This window comes from Aplidium turbinatum, chromosome 18 (assembly GCF_918807975.1).
Source record: "Aplidium turbinatum chromosome 18, kaAplTurb1.1, whole genome shotgun sequence".
Taxonomy (NCBI): domain Eukaryota; kingdom Metazoa; phylum Chordata; class Ascidiacea; order Aplousobranchia; family Polyclinidae; genus Aplidium; species Aplidium turbinatum.
Window position 1 is genome coordinate 5,377,369 of NC_137489.1, and position 25,264 is coordinate 5,402,632.

Consider the following 25,264-nt stretch of genomic DNA (forward strand, 5'->3'; position numbering starts at 1 on the left):
ACGCTGACATGTTTAGAACTACAGGGTGGCTACATTACTTTAACATCAGTCAACAGATTGGATAAAAATCGCCCGCAGTAACAATTATTGCGAGATCAGCTGATTGCTAGTCTCTAGTGACGCAGACTGTACAGTTGCACGCTTCGCTGCTCAAGCCCAATCTTGTTTTGAAAGCTCTGACAAAAGCACGCGCGCAATAGTGGTCAGACCGCAATGGGGCAAAATTTTATTGAAAATCGTTTTATGGTAGCATGTTAAACAGAAAGAACGTGGAAAATCGCCAAGTCAGGGTTTTCCTTTAGTATCCCTTTAAGCCAAAGAGAAGTTTTACAAAATTATTGAACAAATATTTTAGTTGATTTCATGCAAGGACGTATAGTCACGGGAGGGGGCTTGGGGGAGCAAACGTCTCCCTCACAGGTTTAACCCCTGCAATGTCAAATTCATCTTCCATGAGCAGTGGCGCATTTTAACAGATCTGTGTTGGGATCCAGAATTTGAGGCAAAAGGTTAAACAGAACCTCTTTTAAATCAAATGCGCGGTTCACCTCAGTGGAAACGAATACCATGCACTTCATTTTGAAGGCGAAAATAGTCCAAATGTATTGACAGCAGGATGAAGGAGAGCATACTTTATTGACCAAATTAGTCTCAAGCAAAAATACAAGAAAATTGTCGCATGTTTTAATCTTGAATCACAGCAAGTCACGTGCTAATTGCGAATAGCAGCCCGAAAAAGTATTTGTTCAGCAATTAGCCAATGTGACATAGTAACCTATTTGTAGTATTTTACCAGGTAAGGTTTGGACAAGTGTCTCATGGTCGTATGTGCGCTCTTAACCAAAGAAGACGTGACGCCTGTTGTCGAGTAAATTGAAACAAGGACAAATATGATAATGATAAAGGAAATAACAATGTCCATTGTCCAACACTACCCGGAGATGAAATGTGACGTTAGCTGGAAACTGCGTGAAGTGGCACAGCTGCTCAATTAAAAAAATTAGTAATTTTTGCATTGAACCAACGTGTGTAGACGTCGAATCAATGTGAAAAGTACCAATTTTGTTCGCTGGTACGTCAAAACCGAAAGCGCCACACAAAACGCTCTTACATGATGAAAGGACGTTCTAATCAAAACGAAGTATGTCACAATCGTAAAAACTTAATCAGCAACTGGCTGAAGTTTGATGGCCAACGACCAGTTGACCTTATGTAATAACAGCAAAAGTGTGTGTAAAAAGCTGCGATCATATCGACACAATAATCTCTTAAGTACAGCGAAAATACCAAGATATACAATACGATAAGCAACGTCATAAAAATATGCAACGGAAAACACTCAACACAAAAGCCGCTGTACAAATGGATTGAAAACACATCATCAGATCATACTCGAATTTTTATAGTCCATTTGAGAGTAGCAACTACAAAAGCATTTTCCAGTAGAGTAAAGCATCATTCATAGAATTCATATGCCAAGGCGAAAGTCATCAGACGGAGATATTCTTGTTTGTAAAGCATACACATTGAAAAGATTTCGAGAAAACGTACATAGAAGCAATACTATAGACAAGTTCAAAAGGAATAAATAAGAAAAATATTAAACGGAAAGTCGCAAATGATTGAAAAAAGTTAAAATGTGACGTACACTCCCGATCTATTAAATCAGATTATACACACAAGAATGCCACATGACGTCATCGCAATCGTACCACAGTTCGGTCTGTTCATTTGTTAGGGAAAGTTTTCTCAAAACATCTGCCTGCTTGTGTACTTCTGGCTGGCTTTTATTCGGAACTGTGTTGATGTCTTTGATTTCGATTCCTGTTAAAACATGACAACGTCAGCAAAGTACATAAAACATCTTCAACAGATTGATGTTTGATCAGCATAAAACAGATAAGACCAAAGAAAGCAAAAACCAAAAGCAGCTCATTTATCATATTGAGTCAAAATGATGATATGCAGTTTATTTTATCTTGTGCTTGTAAATTTCAAGTCAAACGACAGCTCTTAAAAAAAGCACCAGCATTTACGCATTCAAAAACCACTGTGCGTCGTAAAAAAGTGACGTCGCCATAGTTGAAACAAAGCTTACCTCTTTTCATCAGTTTCAGTTTTAAGCTGAGGGGCATCTCTTTGTGCTCTTTTGTTCTGGGAACAGTCACGCCAGGAATTTCGGGAAGTTGAGGCTTGCAAGTAGACAATGGAGATTGACGAAGTGACAATAGGACATCTCTATCGTAGGTGATGCTTGGAACTTCTGTGACACCGACATACACATAAATTAACCAGGCCCAGTGAAGTTGATTTCACTTACATAAATTCAAAGATAACTTTTAAAATAAGTAACAACGATTAAATAACAATTGCGTGTAGGCCTACAATGTTTACACCAAAAAAACAAAAAATGTTTAAATTCTAACCTTTCTTCGGCAAATTGGTTGCTTTTTTCCGGTAATTTTTCGGAGAATTTCTAGAGGAAACTTTTGGTGAGTTTTTAGGTTTCCTTCGCTGTTGAAAACTTTCTTGTGGATAACTTGTTTTCTTTTTTTCTTGCTGTGTCAAATATTTAGTCAGACCACACTTAGTTTCATAGGCAGTAACTGGAGGCATCTTTTTTAAATCGTTTCTATTTCTCGTCAAAATAAGTATCTTTGCCTAGCTCAAAAGTAGACTGTCTTGACTCTGCTGGAAACATTTGTTAACAGTGCATTATATACACTTCCATCATTTGACCACACTCACGCCACCACAATTGACCGATAGTAACCCATCCATAGTATGATGATTTCAACTGAGGTAACTTGCGCGACAACGAACTGTAATAACACTAAGCAGTGAGCAGTCTGAGCACGTGCCAGACTGGTGAATGATGATGCGAAACGTTACGATGCTCGTTCGAGCATGACACTAGGTTGACTTTGAGAACTGAGGTAAACCAAACAGTTTCTGTTCCTCATCTAAATTTCGAAAGGTTTGCTTGAAACGTTCTACCCAATAGCATTGACAAAGTGGTCCAAAGATGCTTTTACACTCAGGGGCGGAATCTTTCCAGGAGACACGGAAATTAGATAAAAACACATCTATTTTTTGGAATCTTACATTGTGATGTAGTGCGTTTCCATCTGTAGCGGACGATGCGTGTTGTATGTCAAGGAGACGCCGCTTGTATAATAGTCGTGAGCCATCCGTGCGACGACAACACCCCTGGCACAATGATGGCGAAGGGTGACCAGGACACACAGTCTTCAATGCTCTACGTTCTAATTTGTTTTAAGTCCAGATGTGAAAGCGCAGCACAAGCATAATGTCAGCAAGCAGAACTGCATCCAGTGAACGGAATGTCAAGCAAAAATAAGCCAAGGTCGATCTAACCAACATCGACCTTAAGCCATGACCGTTTTTCAACCGACTGCAAAACAAAAGTAGTGACCTAGGCTATGCATCGTCAAGTCAAAACATCGTTCAATTTTGACAAATCAAAACCTGAAAGAACTGCTCTGTACAGCTTTAGTATCTTAATGGTATAATTTTAAAGCATCTTAAAGACTCAGTATTACTACGCAAGTATTACTACGCAACTACTACGCAGTATTACTATGCAACAATAAATAATTATTTGATACACTTCATTGCAAATAAATCAATGCGTATGTTTGATTTTTGCAGATCAATAAACTTCACCTTTATTTTATATACAGCTGGAACATGAAGAAGGTTTAGCCACCCCTGGCATAATTGTTCAGTTGATTTGACACAAAAAATGACAAGTGAAACGTAACTTCACCTTGAAATATGGGGATAATAATCATCATTACCTCAATTTCTAGATATCCACTATCAAAGTTTACAGTTACTAAGAAGTTTTCCGAGAAAGTTCGTTCAAAAGCAAACAGTAAACATTTTTCTACTTCTATTTTGTTTGCCAACCGTCGAGTTTGGACCAGCCAGACATACAAACATTGCGCTCCCAGCTTAGCAAACAACTTTTTGTAAATAGGCCAACATTTTTTTTTACGGTTTAGCTCAGAAAAACAAAATACTGTAGGTACAAATTGATTCCACTGGTAAAAAAATAATCTTCATTTTGTTCATGTTTTAGGTCAAGAATATAGCATTTAAAATTATGTTTGCTCTACAAGTCGCAGTCTGACGAGCAGTGTTAGACTATGAGCAGTAGCGTAGCCAGGAATTTTGATAGGGGGGGGGTGACGACCCAACGGCGGGGGTCTTGGGGGCCTCCCCCAGAAAATTTTGAAAAATTACTTTGAATTTTATAGCTTTGGTAGAGAGGTACTTTTTAAAAACCATAGACAGACAATCGATAACAACTTAATAACATTGAATTGCATAATTCAAAATTAATACAGAAATGAAATAGATACATAATTTCGAACGTTTTCGGCAAAACTTTCTGCCCTCTTCAGGAAAATATCTTAATTCATCTAAACAAAACAGTTATTCGTGAAATGTTAATAATAAATGACTGAAATTCAATAAAACTGCACTGACCTGCGTACAAGCAACAACTGACGAACAAACACAAAAGGTGGTAGCAATCTGTCATAATTATGCGGGAGTGTGGTCATGAGACGAGATAGTGAGCGGACAACATAACATAAAATAAACGTAAGCTAATACAAATTCAACAAAAAAGATGCCCCTCCAGCGAATAATTGTTTGTTGAGCCTGGGGTTGTGCTGCTTTATTTGGAGCACAGTGCACAGTGCACAGTGCAATCAAAGACCACATTTATGACTGCAGTATTTGTTCCAACATCAAATTTACATTAGATTCATTCAAAATAATTCGCAACTGTCAATCGGAGTTTGAAACTAAAATTCATGAGGCACTCCAAATAAAGCAGCACAACCCCAGGCTCAACAAACAATTATTCGCTGGAGGGGCATCTTTTTTGTTGAATTTGTATTAGCTTACGTTTATTTTATGTTATGTTGTCCGCTCACTATCTCGTCTCATGACCACACTCCCGCATAATTATGACAGATTGCTACCACCTTTTGTGTTTGTTCGTCAGTTGTTGCTTGTACGCAGGTCAGTGCAGTTTTATTGAATTTCAGTCATTTATTATTAACATTTCACGAATAATTGTTTTGTTTAGATGAATTAAGATATTTTCCTGAAGAGGGCAGAAAGTTTTGCCGAAAACGTTCGAAATTATGTATCTATTTCATTTCTGTATTAATTTTGAATTATGCAATTCAATGTTATTAAGTTGTTATCGATTGTCTGTCTATGGTTTTTAAAAAGTACCTCTCTACCAAAGCTATATTATTTGGAGTGCCTCATGAATTTTAGTTTCAAACTCCGATTGACAGTTGCGAATTATTTTGAATGAATCTAATGTAAATTTGATGTTGGAACAAATACTGCAGTCATAAATGTGGTCTTTGATTGCACTGTGCTTATTGATGTCTGTTAAATTTAGGTGTTCCGTTGCTCTTGTTACCAAGTGTCTTGTGGACATACCTATGTATGTCATGTTCGTGTCGCACGAACAAGTGAATTTGTAGACAATGTTGGAACGAAGAGACTGCGGAACGGGAGATTTCAGCGAAAAATATCTACTGATTTTAAAGGTTTTGTACAGAGGAACAATGTCGATATCAAATTTACACTTAAAGAGTTTAGATCCTAACATTAAAGTTTGTCGATTTGACAAAGGAAAGGGAACTGCGATTCTGAATACAGAGGATTACCATTCAAAACTTGACTCTATTGTTGATGATCACTCTAAGTTCATTAAGATTGACGATACCGTTAGGACTCATCCTATCATCAAAAAAGAAAAGTCTATCGCGTATTATATCCGCACGTATTTGAAACAATTTGATAAAGACTTGTGTAAAAAACTTATCCCATCCGGTAGCAACCCAGGAAAACTGTATGGTCTTATAAAAGTCCATAAAGATGGAAACCCAGTTAGGCCAGTAGTGTCAATGATTGGTACACCTGAATACCGATTAGCAAAATTTTTGGACTCGATGATTAAACCTTATATTCCTAATAAATATATGCTCGACTCTACCAACAAATTCTTAGAAAATGTAAATAACTTTCCGTGCCACAAAAATCAATTGATGGTGAGTTTTGATGTGTCTTCTTTGTTTACAAATGTACCGTTGGTTGAAACCATAAATATCATTGCTGATTACATTTTTTCGGATTCCCAACCTAATCACCCACCTATCAAGAAAGAAATTTTCATTAAACTCCTCACGTTAGCCACACAAGGCATGTTTTTGTACAAAAATAATTTATACAAACAAATCGATGGCGTAGCAATGGTGTCTCCATTAGGCCCTACCATTGCTAATTTTTTTTTTCCTCGCACATATTGAAACAAAAGTTCTTGAAGAGTCTAAAGATTTCCATCCGAAACTTTATCTTAGGTATGTAGATGATATTTTTGCTGTTTTTGATGATGAAGATTCGTGCTCAACTTTTCTAAATGTGCTAAATTCCCAACATAAAAACATAAAATTCACAGTGGAAAAAGCTAGAGAAACTATACCATTCTTGGATGTTGAACTAAAGATTAACGAAAGTACTTTTGACACATGGGTTTGGCGAAAACCTAGTAACACTGGATTATTATTAAATTTCAACGCAGTGTGTCCTATGAAATGGAAATTTGGGTTGGTGTTAGGTTTGCTTAATCGTGCTCGTTCTATCTGCTCAGACAAATACCACTACATGAATGAAATCGCCAAAATTAAATCCATGTTATGTGCGAATGGATATCCCGGGCAGTTTTTTGATAAGGTTCTACAACGTTTCAATTCAGTATCTTCACCGAATACTGACGTCATAAATTTCCAAAACTCTATATCCATACCTTTCCTAGGAAAGGAATCTCTCGTATATGCTAAAAAACTATCTAAACTCTTTAAGTGTAAATTTGATATCGACATTGTTCCTCTGTACAAAACCTTTAAAATCAGTAGATATTTTTCGCTGAAATCTCCCGTTCCGCAGTCTCTTCGTTCCAACATTGTCTACAAATTCACTTGTTCGTGCGACACGAACATGACATACATAGGTATGTCCACAAGACACTTGGTAACAAGAGCAACGGAACACCTAAATTTAACAGACATCAATAAGCACAGTGCAATCAAAGACCACATTTATGACTGCAGTATTTGTTCCAACATCAAATTTACATTAGATTCATTCAAAATAATTCGCAACTGTCAATCGGAGTTTGAAACTAAAATTCATGAGGCACTCCAAATAAAGCAGCACAACCCCAGGCTCAACAAACAATTATTCGCTGGAGGGGCATCTTTTTTGTTGAATTTGTATTAGCTTACGTTTATTTTATGTTATGTTGTCCGCTCACTATCTCGTCTCATGACCACACTCCCGCATAATTATGACAGATTGCTACCACCTTTTGTGTTTGTTCGTCAGTTGTTGCTTGTACGCAGGTCAGTGCAGTTTTATTGAATTTCAGTCATTTATTATTAACATTTCACGAATAACTGTTTTGTTTAGATGAATTAAGATATTTTCCTGAAGAGGGCAGAAAGTTTTGCCGAAAACGTTCGAAATTATGTATCTATTTCATTTCTGTATTAATTTTGAATTATGCAATTCAATGTTATTAAGTTGTTATCGATTGTCTGTCTATACTTTGAATTTGGTGCATTCTAAGAGCATTTTCAACAAAAATGTAGTTACGAATATTCCTGTAAAATGGTGGTGTCTGGTGGCATAGCAAAAGGATAAGATCATGTTTTCTTCGGCATTTTTCGGAAATAAAGCTAAGTCTCTATGTTTTCTTGTTGCTAACTCCTGGCTGAGATGTTTGGTATTGGCAAAACTTGCTCTTTTAATGCAATTTTGTTTAAAATTAAACAATTTTTTTTTAGACTGAAAGCATCATTCTCAATATAGTGACGTCACAAGCGTGCCAAAGGGGGGGGGTTGTAACCTCCCCCCCCCCCTGGCTACGCCACTAACTATGAGATATCATTCTACTTCTTTATGTTACAGGCCTACTCAATTAAGAGTATACTTAACCTGAGAAGTTTTATAACACCACAACTCAAATAGAAAAAAAATCTTTCAAGGTGCTAAAAAGTTCGAGTCTTTATTAAGAATACTGCTATCTCTTGTGTTCAGTAGCGGATGTCTCCTGCCGCCACCCAAAAAAATTGGGTGGGGGCAAGTGGGAGAAAATTTGACAAATTTTACCTTATTTTGATTGCTACGTGTATATTTTATGACCCAACAATGATTCATTGTCCAGAACGCAAACTGGTATAAACTTGTAAAATAAATCAAATTAAAACTAATTTCTGTAAACGTTGAAATCAGCCAATTTGGTATAAAATTGAATTTAAAATTCAAATGTTTCTGTGAAGTCACAGAAGGATTTCAATAGGTTATTTTTGACAAGGTTTCTTTTCGTTACACAACAATAACAACCAAGCAAGACACTAAAACGTGTCAACACAGGCATTCTTGCAACCTTTTTTTTTTTTTTTTTATTACACAACAATAACAACACAGATAACAAACACAAAGATATACATATATTGTACTTATCAGCACATCAGCAAGATGCATGCAAGTTCGAGTTCACAATCTATATATGTCATGTGGTTCCATTTGAATTGGTGTTTTTTCAAATTCTCAGACTTTACGGCGATCACTCGCTCTGATTGCTGAGTTTGTTTTACCGTTTGAATAAACTGGGAAATTGTCAGCTTAGCTTCGGCATATTTGCATCGATAAACAACATATCTTGCGCATAAAAGTAAACAGTTTAACAAATTACAATTCGCAGTTCCAAACAGAATTAACTCGTTATTTGCTGTTACAGGATATCTCAGTTTTGCTGAAATCCAAGAAAAAACATCTTCCCAATAATTTTTTACAAGATGACATTCGCAAAACAAATGAGAAGCATTCTCCGTAGCAATTTTGCAAAATGTACAGAGGTTGCTTTCCTTCAAACAAACGCAAACAACGCGTCATTGCTCACAATTGCTCTGAGGTTCAACTTTATTTGGAATGCTCGTAGTTTGCTCTCTAGCGTGCTGTAGTGTACAGATTTGTAAATGTTTTACCACAGCGTCAGGTTCCAATTCATCCCTGCAATGTGCTGCCATCTGTTTTGTTGTTTTGTCGGAATTGACTTTGTCAAGGTAAAAGTGATATGCAGTTTTTGTTGATTCGTGGATTCTGTTAGGTTGGATGGAGTGTGGTAATGTTGTTGGTGTAGTTTGGGCGATTTAAATTGCCGTTGTCTCTATCCCACGAAGAAGGTAATGATGAGATGAGTTCGATAAATTTAATAAACGTTTCATTGCTTGGTGTCAAGTTAACCTTATTGTATAGTATCATGGCGACCTCTAGCGAACGTTACGTATGGCGGTAATTTTTTAGTTAATTTTCTATAATTCGTCTGAGGTGGGTCTGCCGCCTTCTCCTATATTTAGCCTTATTCATAGGCCTACTTCTATGAGCACTAAAATAGTTAAATTAATTGTTAACTAGTTACCAAACGGGACATTATAATTTTGGCTTTTGCTTCGTAAAATACATAGGAGCTTGCGCTGCCATAAGCTGTGATACCAGAAGAAGTTTTTTGTACTTTTATTCCTTTGTTTTTTATCCATTAGGTAAATTTTACCACGCAATTCATAACATATGTAGACAGGCTGTCATGATATTATATAAAAAAAAAAACTTTAGTTTCAAAGTCATCGTTTTTGATGATAATGATTTTAATGATAGGCTAATATTTCACAATAAAATAAAAAAGAAATATACAACACAATAGCCTAAGCCCACTAACGAAGAAAGGTTCGTAAAGTATTCGACCAACTACACAATTCGGAGAATCGCATACTTTCAAGTTATATCAACATAAGAGTAAACTATTTTATGTCTTCAAACGTCTATGAAAGCCATGTTGCAATTGAACAATACGCTGTGGTCTGTGGTACAAGGTAACGACTAGAACATCACAGAACTAAGGCGAAAGAGCCACGCAGCTTGAGTCCTGTCTTTGTCATGAGTTACCAAGGGGGGTGGGGGGGGCTTGTATACCTGGGACTGATATACAAGTCCCCCCCCTCTCCCCTTGGTAACTCATGACAAAGATAGGACTCAATGGACATGGCTCTTTCGCCTTAGTTGTGTGACGTTCTAGTCGTTACCATGGTACAAGCTGCTGCTGATTTAACGTAGTCGTAAACACTTCAACGGTAGCCTATCGAACAATTTAAAGATATGTCATCCGACAATTTTAGACTCAGAACTCAAAGTATGAAAGAGAAATATCTATGAGATGTGAAATGGAAAACTTTGGTGTAAAATAAAAAAATTTCCATTGCGTTTCGTAACATTTCCTGATCGCAATACAGATTTCACAAACAGAGAAGTTTTCCACAAGGGCTTGATGTAAAAGCTCAGGTAGCTTGTTTATGACACGTTGCTTGCAGACGGGAAACTTCAAGCATCATACAAGTCACTGACAAGTGGCTCTGTGCTTTACATCTTCAATGTTGAATCGCTGTCATTGCTTTCAACGGCTTCAAATCGTCACTACAGTTGAAATTGTTTCCCGCCAACGCAATTTTAGCTCATAAATAATAAACAGAAACTTGAGGCTTTAAAACTTGTTATCAAAACTAATAACTGCAGTGAGAGCAATCGATGATGCAACAAATTAAGTTATATGAAAGATTTGGGGTGTTTAGTATTAAGCTTTTTTATTAATTGTTGTGGGAGTCTATCATCGAACTGAGAAAGCCTTTTTTGAAGCTTGATCCTGACAGTTTAGCGCACGGTTGAGCATTTAAATCATTTCAAAGTAACTTTCTGAAGGTAAGTTGAATAAAGACCCCTTGGCGTTAAAGTAAAAAGTGATCTGGCTCAAATGTTTTGACTTTGATTCTGGTATGGGTTAGATGACGTGTGACTGACGTTATAACGGTACGTAATGACGTCAAACCGTCCTGTGATATTCGCGAGGAGGCAGTGTTCAAAAGCTTCAATCGTCGTTCGTTGTCAGGGTTTCCGGCATCTTTTTCGTGAATCACCATCATAAATCTGAAATTAAATTGATCCAGTAAAAAGAAGTAAACTATTTTAGGCTACGCTCTCTTTTTGGATGTGTATTCAACATAAGCTTTTTTGCTTCAGAAATGAAATATCTTGTAGGCTAGATGTCTTAATTGTTTGAAAAATAAAGTTGGTGTGAAAATCTCAATAAAAAATGCATTTTCTCATCATTGATATCATTTGTCCGTCCCAGTAGCTCAGTTGGTTAGCGCGTAGCCTCGTAAACAAAGAAGCTTCAAGATCAAGCTACGCTGATTCGAATCTCGGGGTATGCGCTTGAGCATTCTAACGACTGCTCTCCATTCAGCGGCACCTAATAGATGGAATATTATTCGGATATTATCTATTTTTTGGATATTGCGTTTTTCTTGAAAGTGTCTTAATTTGGGACCCGAAGATCTCATTGAATGGGACCCGGCCAAAATTATATTCTCAACGCCCTGTCTGCGAGTGAAATGCCCGCACTAACTCGATTAAGTGGGCATGATATTAAAAGTAGCTAGCTTGCTGTAATATCAGGTAAACAGAATTCCAGAAAATAGGTCAAGAGGACTGCCACAGGTGCTCAAGTAGATAGTCTTGGTCATGTGGTTTGTTTCTAAATGACTTTTTCCAACACGTGATGTCCTTAAAAAACACTTCAACTGTGAACGAATAATGGCTAATAGCAATGACGTCGTGAATTCGATAATCAAGACTCCGTAAACTGGAGTGGCTTGTTATAGTAGGAGGAATAACACATTACGTAACAAAATAAAACAACATTGAATTCATATCAACAACATCGAAAACAGGTGCTGATCCTGACAGCAAAATTTGTCATTTTGACATTGATTCAGCGTCTGCAGACGTTGAATTAATGCAAAAATGACGAATTTTGCTGTATGGGAAAGTATTGGCATGTGATTCCTGCCAAACACCACGTCATTACATTTTTGTTGCAGCAGATACAACATGCGTCCAAATGTTGAAAAGTTAAATAAGCCATTAAGTCAGCGTTGTACAAACTTCCCAGTGAAAGAGGTAAAAACATGGCGTCATTTGTGATTTCTGCCATCAAGAAGTCACATGCTGTTAAATCAACTTTTTGTGATTGTTATTCAGATATTGACATGGTTGCTTTAAGACACACGTCTGTGGTCTATCAACACCACGCGTTACTTTAACAAAATCACTTATTAGCTTAACATTGTGTAAAGGTGGTCCCATACTTGATTCAAGTGTCTGGTATGAGAAGATAAAGTTATCATTGTAATAAGCCTTCGGCACTAAGGAGGGTAGGGTGGCCAGCTCCTTTCTCTCGGCCGCCTTTCCTGCAGTAATAATGCCCACCCAAATTATTACACCCTAGGCAGAGGTGAATGGTGTTTTCAACAACCATCTGAAGCAGGGAGTCGAACCAGGTTTACATAATTGGAAAGCCAACGCCTTATTCGTTGCGCCATCCCACCGCACATTGTGTAGTAGAGTGCATTTTAGTTTGTACTTTTTAACTGTGCCTTTCTTGTATAGACTCCCAACTATTTTTATTTTTCACCAAGCATGTTTTCTTATATTTTATAAGCACCATTCATATTATACAGTCTTACATTTTTGCCATAAAAGGTAAGAAAAGATTATATTTAAATAAACCAAATATAATCGGAATCCTGTTTTACTTGAAACTTGCGTTTGAAGCAAAGTAGCTTTACTTGAATTTGTTGTAACTTTTTAAAACCAATTTGTACAAGAATGAAGCATACATGCAATAATATAGTCAAATAATTAAAAAAATCCGCTTGCCGAGTATAGTTTTTCTGCGATCGCCAAATGTCGTAGTTTTTAAACTTTATTCGCAAATCCATGTCATCATCTTCACCTCCCCAGCCCTAAACAAGAAAGCTTCTTGTTATTCAGTACAAAGTTAGTACTGCTATTTTGCTTTCATCAATGCTGGCATTTGCACAACAATCTAACCTCTTAGTGTAATTAATTAAGAATCGATTTCGCTATAGTAATAGCATCTTCAACTAGCACATGTAAAAAAGTACAAGTACAAAGTTATTATCATTCATAAGATATTGGAATTCAGATGTTTTAATGTTAAATTTTCGTTCTAAAAGGCCTGAAAACTGCTCCATAAACACGACAAGCCTTTTCAGAAAAGCTTTTCTTTTGGTCAGTCACGACAGCGCGCAATAAATCGAAGCATTTTATCACTTTATGTCTAGAAGTTTTAGCTTGATACAAAAAAGTGAACGCTAAATTTCCGTAAAAGGTAAATTCATTTTTACCAGTGACATGTTGTTGTTCAATGTAAAAATATGTTCAAAGGAGAACTGAGTTTAAAAAAAATACTTAAGGCACTCTAATAAAAGAATAACGGTCGAGTTAAAATGCAGATAGTAACGTTTCAAGCGTTTCAAAAATTCATCTTCACTGCAGTCAAGTCACATTTTTAACATTTGAAGTGACTGTTAAAGCTGCGTTGGAAAATTCAGTCAGAAACAGCCATTTGGTTTGGTGTACATCTTCGCCAGGTCCGGAAAAAATTTGTACCTCTTTTGATAAAGATCTGTACCGGATGAAGTAGGTGTCTGGGTTCCGTGCAAACGTTTATTTTGCAAAAACAAATGATAATGTCACACCAACCCAAATAACATTGTTCAAGGCATTGTTTGCTATATCTTCAAAAATATCAACTTTTTTTTGTATCAAAACACTTTTTTGGCTTGAGTAGGTTGTTTACAAAATTTGTTACCTACTTACCGCGTATAAATTTGAAAATCCATTTAGATCCTCATATTGTTTGCTTGTGAACCCAACCGCTGCACCCACCGTAATTCCACAGCAAATCTTATACTGATACTTGTTGATATAAGGAGCTATGTGGTGTATCGTCTTTCCGTCTGAAAATACACCGTGTCAATTTTATGAGAAGATTACTACCCAGACAGCAACTGAGGTGGTTCTATATCGATTTATTTTACGTTTGCGAACGTCAAATCAATGGTAAAAAACGGTTAATTTGCTCTTTGGGTACCTGGCCATTCTATTTGACTTACAGTCAATGAAAGCCTAAAAAAATAAAAAAGTAATCTTAAATCAATGCAAAGTAGCTAATTTAAAAGATATTGATATATTACAAAATACGTCTTATGAATGGTTGAGGGGAACAGTCATGTAGGCAATAAAGTATTTTCTTGTTTATTTAACAAACGGTCATTTTGCTGGCTTTCGGTTATTCTAGGTAGGTCCACAACGTGGTAATTCTAATGTTAAGCCAGTAGAGAAGAAATGAAAAGTTCTTTATAATCAGCGAAGGGAGAAGTAGACGGGAAGAAGAGAAAGGTTGGGAGCTACTGGTCTAGACGTTAAATGAAAATTGAACACAAGCTTATTGCGGTCGGCTTTACAAGTCGGAGAAGACGTTCTACAAAATAAGTCAATGTTCGTTCCAAAATGTGAGCACAAAAGTTATTGGACAGAACATTTGAGTATTCACCTGCGCATGTGTAGATCACTCTGTCATCCTCCACAACAATGTCAACGTCATGAAATACAAAGCAGTCAATGTTTTGGCTCAGATTCTTCGCATATTTAAATCCAGTGTTCATCAATTGACCTGAAGGAACATTGATTGATTGTCAAATTCAAATTTTCAAACAGGTCAAACAGCTAAGCAAGTAATTTTTTTTCACCTTTCTGTAAATATCTAGCATAGAAGGGAGGAGACCAAACATATCGGAGCAGTGTTACTTTACAAGAGTCACAACTTGCAATATGCTATTATTATCATTGCTGACTGATCGAGATCAGTTGGAAAATTGCTTTGGCAAAGGTCTCGCCTGAAATACAAAAACCGGCAGGAAACTGGACTAAGCTAGTAAACCCGTGGTAGGCCAAATAGCCAACATCGTCCGCCAGATTTTGACTCTATACAAGCGCTCTTTCATCTTTTTTCATTGAGGAACCCATGATTTGATTTCGCCTTTGTCAGGAAACTCCCATTGTTTAATATGAAATAAGCAATAATAATAGTAGCCAACCAAGTGAGAAAACCATAATATTATTATTATAGTAAGTGCAAGACCCAGCTCAGTGGCAGAGTGGTTTCGCCTTCGGCTCTGGTGCTGGTAGATCTGAGATCGATTCCAGGTCAGGTCAAACCGAAGACTTTAAAAACGGTACCGATTGTGTTCTATCCTGCATACCGCAGTGAGAATGGGTCGGGTAATAATGTGATAACATTGTAAACCTGATACAAATTAAAAAATGAGCCCTGTCGCTAAAAGACCTTAGCTGTTGTAGAGCGACAATAAATAAAACCATAATATTATTATTATTATTAGTAAGTACAAGAGGTAAATGGTTTTATTTATTGTCGCTCTACAACAGCTAAGGTCTTTTAGCGACAGGGCTCATTTTTAATTTATATCAGGTTTACGATGTTATCACATTATTACCCGACTCATTCTCACTGCGTTATGCAGGATAGAACACAATCGGTACGGTTTTTAAAGTCTTCGGTTTGACCCGACCTGGAATCGATCTCAGATCTACTAGCACCAGAGCCGAAGGCGAAACCACTCTGCCACTGAGCTGGGTCTCGTACTTACTAATAATAATAATAATGTTATGGTTTTATTTATTGTCGCTCTACAACAGCTAAGGTCTTTTAGCGACAGGGCTCATTTTGAATTTGTATCAGGTTTTACGATGTTATCACATTATTACCCGATTTATTCTCACTGCGTTACGCAAGAAAGAACACAATCGGTACCGTTTTTAAAGTCTTCGGTTTGACCCGACCTGGAATCGATCTCAGATCTACCAGCACCAGAGCCGAAGGCGAAACCACTCGAAGCTTGTACCACTGTTGCCACTCTCTTGTCATGGAAAAGTACTAGATTTGACTGAAGACAACACTAGATTCACAAAAAAACACTAGTATCATAAATACACGATCATTTACATGCATAATGTACAAAAATGACAGCCAATGGCGTTAGTGAGTGTTAAAAGTCCTTAAAATTTCAAAGTAGAACTGAATTTCCTTGAAAGTGAGAGCCCTGAAGTCATAGCCGTAGGAGAGTAAAACATTTTTGGGGGGGGGGGGCGAACAAAATTTTCCCAAATTTGGCCTTTGCGAATATATTGTCAAAAATGCAATATTAGGCCTACTCACAATCATCTCTGAGGTAGTATAGTCTAAGAACTCGACACTTATCAAATGTAGCCTAAGCCTCCGGTACCATATGGTAGGCTACGCTACCTACTTTAGTCTACTTTGAACACTTTTCACAGTCATTTGTGTGTACTTTTTAAAGTATTTATGCTAAATATCTCAAATTTGGTCATCATTGGTGTAACTAGACAAAAAACTCGAGTCCACTTTGAAAAGCACTACAAACACATTGATGTAGCCAAACAAAAATAGGTGGGGCTACTTTGAACACTGTCCAAACTTATGCACACTAACATAGCGGTGAATCGCTAAAAAAACACTAGATAGCAAAAAAACACTAGATGCAACCCAAAAACACTAGATCTAGTGGAAAAACAGTAGGAGTGGCACCACTGGCTTGTACTTACTAATAATAATGTTATGGTTTTATTTATTGTCGCTCTACAACAGCTAAGGTCTTTTAGCGACAGGGCTCATTTTGAATTTATATCAGGTTTACGATGTTATCACATTATTACCCGACTCATTCTCACTGCGCTATGCAGGATAGAACACAATCGGTACCGTTTTTAAAGTCTTCGGTTTGACCCGACCTGGAATCGATCTCAGATCTACCAGCACCAGAGCCGAAGGCGAAACCACTCGGCCACTGAGCTGGTGCTTGTACTTACTGATTCAATATATAAAAGCAACACAATAAATAGGAAAGAAACGCAAAACAATCAACTAAGGAACGTGGTACAGAGCGCTTAATTGATTACACGCGTTGATGGTAATCAATTCCAGCGTCTGTACCAAAAAAACGCTGAATTTTATTATGTAGTGAAGCAGGTCACAAGTTACATAAAAGCAACGTAAATAAAATGACGACTATAACACACACTAAAAAAAATTTTAAAATCACAAATTGCTTTTAAAAAATAAAATACTTCATAATGTCGCTTCAAAAAGTAGGATAAACAAATGAACAGTTATTACAAAATTCGCAAAATCAAAAATAATCTCATCTTGAACTGCACAGTGATCTAAAAATTCAGAATAATGCATCAATATACTAAAGTAAGGATCAATTTGCCTAAAAAGCTAGACCCCCTCATTAGGGTGGCCAAAAAAAATGGAAATTTTTTATTTTTGTTTGCACACCCTCTCATTTGAGGAGGAATAATGAAAAAATGACACTGTGAAAATTTGAAGTGAATCCGACAAGAGGAAGTGCTCTCCCACCGACCTCTAAATTTGCTTTCTTTGGCATAATTCATCAAAATTCCTTGAATATGTGACGTAATTCTTTTTTGACGTATCTACATTGCAGTTGCAGCATTTTTGTGTTAACCATTGTTTTACTCTGAATTTATGATATAATAAGTGTTTCCACATGCAGAAAAACATAAATAATGCACAAAATAGATCACATTAACAAGCGTTTGGAATGAAATTACATGCACTGAACTTTAGCGAAAACCGAAAATAAAAGTACGTTCACCAGTCACAATCGCAACGCTTCAGGTGATAACACATTGCCCAGAAAAAGCAAAAGAAATGTTTGTAAAGAGTCAAGCCATTGATTTTATTTAATGGAGCTGTTGGCACGTTGGCGTTTACTTGCACTTGTTGGAAGCAGCTTTCTGTGGTGCTCGATCACCTGATAGAGGAGCTGGCGCTGTTGTTCATTTTCCGTAAGGACTTCATTGAAGTCAGTAGCTAATTTGACTGCCCAGTGCCCGCTCTGCACAATCATTGACGATTTTGAGATCATGGCATGCAAGAACTAGCAGCCTTCGATTAAATGCCTGCTGCATGACAGTGATAGCTCCAGTGTGGATTCCCGTATTGCTTGATGTCGTGTCAAAACAAAGTGCAGCTAAGTGCTCTGCTACAACTCGTGTATGAATTCCACTACTTTTTGGCCCATTAGTGATCCCGTTCCAACAGGCAGCTTCGGAATGCCAAGCAGTATCTCAACATGCATACCAGAAACTACAATGGCCAAAGATTCGCACTTTGTGCCATTGGCATTAGTCAAATATTTACCATGAAAATGAACAACAAGTGGAACTGTAACTGTTGGTTTAAATTTTTGCAGCACTGCAGCTGCCAGGCTTTCACATGAGGTGTTTCGAGCATTCATGACAGAGGAATGTGACATTGTCAATTCATTTATATCAATTCCAGCTGCAGCAAGAGCAGGAGTGACGATCATCATTGCTTGACGACTTGATGTTATAGTTCTGTTCAGTGCTGCATTAAACAGTGGATTATCGATAATGCAGCGTTTTGGTAATGGCTGCTCCTACTGGGTTTTCTTTTGTTTTGGTGTTATTTGGATTTACGGTGCAAACAGTGGGTCACTGGAAGAATCTTCATCATTTGCTAATCATTTTCAGATGAGAAAGCAGCAGCACTTGATGGTACTGGATCAATGCGATTTCCGTTGCGTCTCTGTTCATCATCTTTGCGCTTTCTATACTTTGCAGCAGCTTGCCGATGCATTGGGTCCTCTGTTGTCATCAGTATCTGTCATGCACCACCTTGGTCTATCAAAAACTGGCAATCTTCTGGTATTGTTATGCGGCATTCCCAGTTAGCATGTGCAATATCAAATAATGCACTTAAGCTCTGGGTGAAGTCAGCTTCTGAGGTCAGCTGGGAAGCTGAATTTCGCCTCCCTTTGTGCTTTGATTCTCTTATATGCTCTAGACGGATGCGTTTTAGTTTGGTAACAACGTGAGTCTTTGCAGTGGTAGCGATATTAGCTTTCACTCACAAGAACTGTACTGCAAGCAAGTGGCAGTGTAACCTTATTGATCTTCATCTCGTAGAACCACACCCCATACAGGCAGCTGACATAGCCCCTCAAGGGAGTCAACACTAGAGAGTGGGTGTCCATTTGTTGACTCTCTTGAGGGCCATGTCAGCTGCCTGTATGGGGTGTGGTTCTTCGCCGTCTACTACGAGATGAAGGTCAATAAGATTACACTGCCACTTGCATGCAGTACAGTTGCAGATGAAGTAATATTAACTACTACCATCTATGCCACTTTTTGGTTTGCAGCACCTTCATCAATATCTGCCCCTACAAATGACCTAGCAATGTTACAGCTCACAGAGGATTAGAAAGAGGTTGACAATGCAATTTCTCAAGTGGCAAAAAAAAGTTGAGGTTGCGCTTGTGGTACATCAGTGAGGATCTTGCTGCACTGCCTTTATTCAGTGATAATAACACAGATGATGAAAAGAAGGCAATCGTTAATGCTCTTAAGAAAGACCCATTTCCCGAAGATGTTCGTCGTGTTGCCCCAAACAAAATTGTCAAGTTTTAACGTCTCTCTTTGGCACAGTTTGTAACATAGCGTTCACTTAACCTTTTCGAGTCACTGCTTCTGTTGACACATGGCGTGATCGTGATGATTATAAAGAAGCATGCAAAGTTTGGCGTCATCTCAAAGCCGTCAATGATTGTGCAGAGCGGGCAGTCAAATTAGCTACTGACTTCAATGAAGTCCATACAAAAAATGAACAACAGCGCCAGCTCCTCTATCAAGTGGTCAAGCACCACAGAAAGCTGCTTCCAACAAGTGCAATAAAGTCAACCAATGGCTTGACTCTTTACAAACATTTCTCTTGCAATTTCTGGGCAATGTGTTGTCACATGAAGTGTTGCGATCGTGACTGGTGAACGTACTTTTATGCGGTTTTAGCTAAAGTTTAGTGCATTTTATTTCATACCAAACGCTTGTTAATGTGATCTATTTTGTGTATTATTTCTGTTTTTCTGCATGTGGAAACACTTATTATATCATAAATTCAGAGTAAAACAATGGTTTACACAAAAATGCTGCAACTGCAATGTAAATAAGTCAAAAAATAATTACGTCACATATTCAAGGAATTTTGACGAATTATGCCAAAGAAAGCAAACTTTGAGGTCGGTGGGAGAGCACTTCCTCTTGTCGGATTCACTTCAAATTTTCACAGTGTCATTTTTTCATGAATCCTCCTCAAATGAGAGGGTGTGCAAACAAAAATAAAAAATTTCCATTTTTTTTGGCCACCCTACCCCTCATGGAACCCCACTACATGTTCCCTGTTGCAGAGCACTGCTCTATACAATAATTTTAATCCCACATTATGATATTAATTCTAAAACTAATGAAATTAAATTGAAATATTGTTTATTATTAGTCATGGGAACCTTTGTTAAACGTTTTGTTGTCATCTTGTTCCACAACTAGAAAGATGTAGCAAAGCTGTTGTCGTCTTAAAATTTCGTGTGTATAGTGGAGGAAAAATCTGAAAAACAAAAACGTCAAGTTACGTTGCCGTTACGTTAGAAAACACAAACTTATAAACCATAAACAGACATAAAAATATTTTTGCTGTGATAGTGTATGATTCTTTAGTATTTATTTTATTTTATTTATTTATTTATTTGCGTCAGACAAAGCTGTCCATATCCAAAACAAAACAACGAAATAATACACAAACTGCAAATGCACTTTTAAAAAATATTTTTCTTATAAGCTTGAAAAGGGCTGTATGACTACAGCCGAAAACGTTAGCTTATTGTTTTTTTGTTTTATAATGTTAAATGTAGTGTTGTTGCTGAGTTATGACTGTTTATGGTTTAAAAAAGTTATCTCTCTACCAAAATTGTATAACGAACTTACAGTATAATTCAAAAAAAAAATTGTTTTTGCTTGTTTGATCGATTTGCAAAAATCAGTTCATTTATTTTAATCGAAGCCATGGTTCTGTGATAAGACAAAAATATTTACATCTTTTTCAACAGAGAGCTATAGTCATAATAAGTGATCCTACTAAAGAAATTTGAGTGCAAAATTCATTTAGACAGTGACAGCGCCATAGCCAGAAAAACACGATTTTTATTATTATTATAATTATGAAATATGCAGCTGAGTTGCTTTCATCGAGAAATGGAACACCAAGCAAAATTTTTTTTCTTATGTTTTTTCGTCTGTAAGACATTAATCCCACATTGAGGTTGTCAATAGGCGACAATCAGGCACAATAATCCAAATTAATATACACCAATATTAAATAAAACTATCCCAGATTGTTTAACCTTACTGTTTAATTTCCAAGTGTTTAACTTTATAAAATAGATGAAGATGTTTTCAGGTTCACTCTCACCTTAAATGTTGGTCCCGGTGTCGAAAAGGTATAATGAAGGCAGTGAACCCCCGACACTTGCAAGACGGAGGTGCATATCTTCCTCCAAATTCGATCTGGTTTTGATACTCCAACGCCACTTCTTCCATTGTTGGAGGCCAATTCCAGATCTTATGTCCATCCGATATTTCTCCTGTATCTGATCAAAAGTTTTTAGAAGTTAGGTCTTATGCAGTACATTTGTTTGGGCAGTATACAATCGTCTCGAAAAACGAAACAAGCTGTTTTTATGAAACTTTAGGCCTAAGCCTCAGAAGGTTTTTATTTAAATAAATATATATTATTATAAAGTACCAATAGCAAAATCTATCATGTCCACCCCGTTAGCTCAGTGGTTAAGCGCTCGACTCAAGATCACGCGGCGCTGGTTCTGCTCTCGGGGTATGCGCTTTTAAGCAACGCATTGTAAGGACTGCTTTCAATGAGCGGTACCTAGTGAATGGAATAATTCCCCTGCATCAAGCCTACAACAATCGGAAAACTTTACATGTGAATCTGGGTAACCGGCCCTGCGTCAACAGCTTCTACAAGTATGCAAAACTACAAGGAATAACCTATCAGGGCTTTGTTAGTTCGAGGATAAAGATTCAAAACCAAACCACACTAAGTTACTCAAGTAGGCTAAGTAACTGACCATCGAACGATATGTCAACGTGCCCTTGTAGAAATGGGGATTGCAATGGACAAAGGTTGCTTTCAGTTTTATTAATATTGTGCGTTCTGTTTTTCCATGGATTTTCAAAATCTAAGCTGAAGTTTTTATATTCTTGCAAAGACTTTGACAAAACTTCAATAAAATAAGCAGTAAATAGCTTGGATGTGTTGCTAGCACAACTTGGCAAATGTTTTAATAACGTAGATAGTGAAGATCTCGTGTCTTCGTGTTCTTCTAAAACTTTTCTTAGTTTTTGTCTGATGACTTTATCTTTCAAATCTTTAAAGCATTCACCGACAACAGTGCTTTTTGATGAGTTTTTTGCGTTTCCGGATACTGTAATCTTGTTTTTTGTATGTCGATTGTAAAGAAATAATAATTGCTGCATGAATATAAAAACACTTAGCGCAAAAACTGTGAAAAGGAGTCGACTTTTTTTCCTTGTTAATCCTACTCTCATTTTTCTCTCCAAACTTTTTGACTGACTTCACACAAGGTGTAGACTTGTAGACCATATTGTACAAAAAAAGCAAAACTGTTTTCTCAAGACAATTTTTGTGTTCAACGTCACGTTACGCTAAAGAAGTTCTTTTCCCGCGTCTTGTTGGTACTGTCTCAGAAGACAACATCATCTTTTTTTTGCATTAATTCAACGTCTGCGCACGCTGAGTCAATCTCAAAACAATAGCTAGCTGGTCGCTGGTGTGAGATGAACGAGATTCCTTTTGGCGTTTTGGTTCAATAATTTTGTTAGGATGAAGAAGCAAAAATATGTTGTATTTCTTCTAACTTTGTCACCCTCGTTGTCATAACAATGCGAAAATAGTTAAGTTATCACAGGTCTCATGATTATTTTTGCAGTAAGTTTTATCTTGTTTCTTGGAATAGCACGACGATATGAATACTACGAACATTGTGTCAGGCTCTTTTAGATTTAATTTAAGCCATTTGATTTTTCTTCGCCTGAATGCGACAAAAGAATTCTGTATCATGAAACAGGCACAGGTCATCACTCATCAAGACTGTATGATGAAGTGGTTTGACCTTCGGTCAGGCATAGTAAACCATACATCTATTGACCAACTCTGAAATAAATACCGCATTTCAGTTTCTGCGTTGTAAGGGGCCCCGGACTTACGCTATGTTCGAAGGGGCCACGTTCTTTGTTGCTGCGGCCCTGAGTAGACCGTATGATCGTCTCGTTGTCTCCCTGTCGGTATGGGAACTTGTGTAACTTTTGCATGGTGTACCTTACTTGCACATTTCAACCATGTAGCCTAGGCTACAGTGTCTGTGTTCCTGTTACTGTCAAATAAACCATTGATTAATTGACTGAGTGGAAGCTAAACTAAGCGTCTATAGAAAAAGTAGTAGCGCCACCGCCACATAGGCGCTTTCACATTGTTGCCGAATAGGTATTCCAAATTTTTTGTTGTTTTATTTTCATAAAAATTAGTTGGTCCGCTTTTTGCCTCGTGCTTCAGACAGAGTTCAGATAGGAATAATTTCGTTTCTCTATTTTTGGATTTTGTGGCCGTGCTAACTACTGACATATACTCTACCGTACTAGCCTACATGATTTTCCATTCAGGCACGTTTTAAACCTTTCAAGGTTTTGCCACCTTTTCCCGTTCATTTACGTGCTGGTAGGTTTATATCGATTTTTGTAGTTAGTATCTTTCAGGCCGTAGCCAGACATTTTCAAAGGGGGGTTCCCAAATCCAAAAATACGGACCTTTTGAAAACGCTTTCTTCTTGGTGTGTCCACAAGCAAGCAAAACATAAGAAACGGCAGTAGCCTACATGTACCAACAAACAAAACAAACTTCAACTTGTCAATTATAAAAAAACAAAATAAATAAATACCGGTACAAACAATTTTCACATTAACAATAGCACATCTACCTATAGTGGAACCGACAGGGGCGCCGGAAGCGGGGGGGAGAGGGCAGATGCCCTTATAAGGTCATGTAAGCTACTGCACAGTTTGCAATATAACAATTTGCGCCACTGGTGGTCCACCTGGAATGTTTAGTGGTCCAAAGATAGTTTTATTACATAGCCTAATGGACATCAATTGCCAATGATCTAAGGAATTTTTTTCTTAAAGAAATGGTCCATGGGACAATGGCACAAGTACATGTAAGCTTCAGCGAATTTCACTGTAATTCAGCTTAAAGTATATCTCACACTACTCACTAAACCAGTGGTTTCAAACCTGGGGTCTGTGGACCCCTTGGAGGTCCGTGAGAAAGCCTTTGGGTGTCCGTGATTACCTTGATGAATTTTGGAAGAAAAAAACGAAAAACGATCTTTTTACTTTCATTTCTCTCATTAAATTTGCTTACGTTGAAAAAGTTTCGGCCTGGCACTTTGGGTCACCTTAATATTCAAATACTGCTGACATTTCTTGAACAATTCATTCATTTTCTTATTTGAGCGACTGTTTAACCCAGTGGTTCCCAACCTTTTTTGTTGCGTTCCTCCCTTTGCCTATTTTGGAACTATTCATTCCTCCCCATATTACTAAAAACAAAAAAGGGAGTCTTAAATTTTAGAAACCCTAGAATTTTAACTAAAATGGTTTCTCTAGAATTCCCCCAGATTGTAATAGACACCATTATGTTAGGGTTCTAAGACTCTTTCCTCATTCCGATCGGAAGTAAAAACGGGATCAGGGACCGCACAGCCGGCGGTCTATAAAAATTACCAGATATGCCAGTTTTTGGTTTGGCTTATCAAAACCATCGTGTCGATCATCCTCATTCTGCGCAAGCGGAACCCAAGGTATGTGAAGGTTTTTTAGTGGCGTGTTGGCCAGTGGCGTAGCCAGAAATGTTTTTTTGGGAGGGCCAAATATTTGATGGATCGAAGAGAACAACAAAGTGTTTGATTAAAGACATCGCTACCTCATGTGCAGTGGCGTACCCTGGTCGGTTGAGCAAGGGAAGCAATAAAACTGGTGGGAGGTTAGAGCGTGCCGAAGGCACGCGTATTCTAGGGGGGCCCGGGGGCATGCTCCCCCGGAAAATTTTTGCAAAATTACACTAAAATAATGGATTATAGCGCTTTCTGGAAACACTTTTAGGGTAATATTTGTATGAAATTTATTAGCAAATAAACAGCTATTAACTTATTAAATGTAG

General features: G+C 37.4%; 2 protein-coding genes across 2 annotated transcripts; both read right to left on the reverse strand.

Moving 5' to 3' along the window:
* Positions 1 to 617: 617 nt before the first annotated feature.
* Positions 618 to 2,737, reverse strand: LOC145787515 (uncharacterized). The gene is made up of 3 exons (XM_082599272.1): positions 2,427 to 2,737; positions 2,099 to 2,263; positions 618 to 1,824 (listed from the first exon to the last, which is right to left on the reverse strand). The coding sequence occupies exons 1-3, from the start codon at positions 2,614 to 2,616 to the stop codon at positions 1,661 to 1,663; spliced, it is 519 nt and encodes a 172-aa protein (XP_082455398.1). The 5' UTR covers positions 2,617 to 2,737; the 3' UTR covers positions 618 to 1,660.
* Positions 2,738 to 10,179: 7,442 nt separating this feature from the next.
* On the reverse strand, positions 10,180 to 22,577 carry LOC145787789 (beta-1,4-galactosyltransferase 4-like). Its single transcript, XM_082599616.1, has 7 exons — positions 22,098 to 22,577; positions 21,425 to 21,602; positions 20,466 to 20,563; positions 14,591 to 14,710; positions 13,855 to 13,994; positions 12,889 to 12,974; positions 10,180 to 11,094 (listed from the first exon to the last, which is right to left on the reverse strand). Exons 1-7 carry the CDS (start codon positions 22,504 to 22,506, stop codon positions 10,896 to 10,898), a joined length of 1,230 nt encoding a protein of 409 aa, XP_082455742.1. The 5' UTR covers positions 22,507 to 22,577; the 3' UTR covers positions 10,180 to 10,895.
* Between the last annotated feature and the right edge of the window lie 2,687 nt (positions 22,578 to 25,264).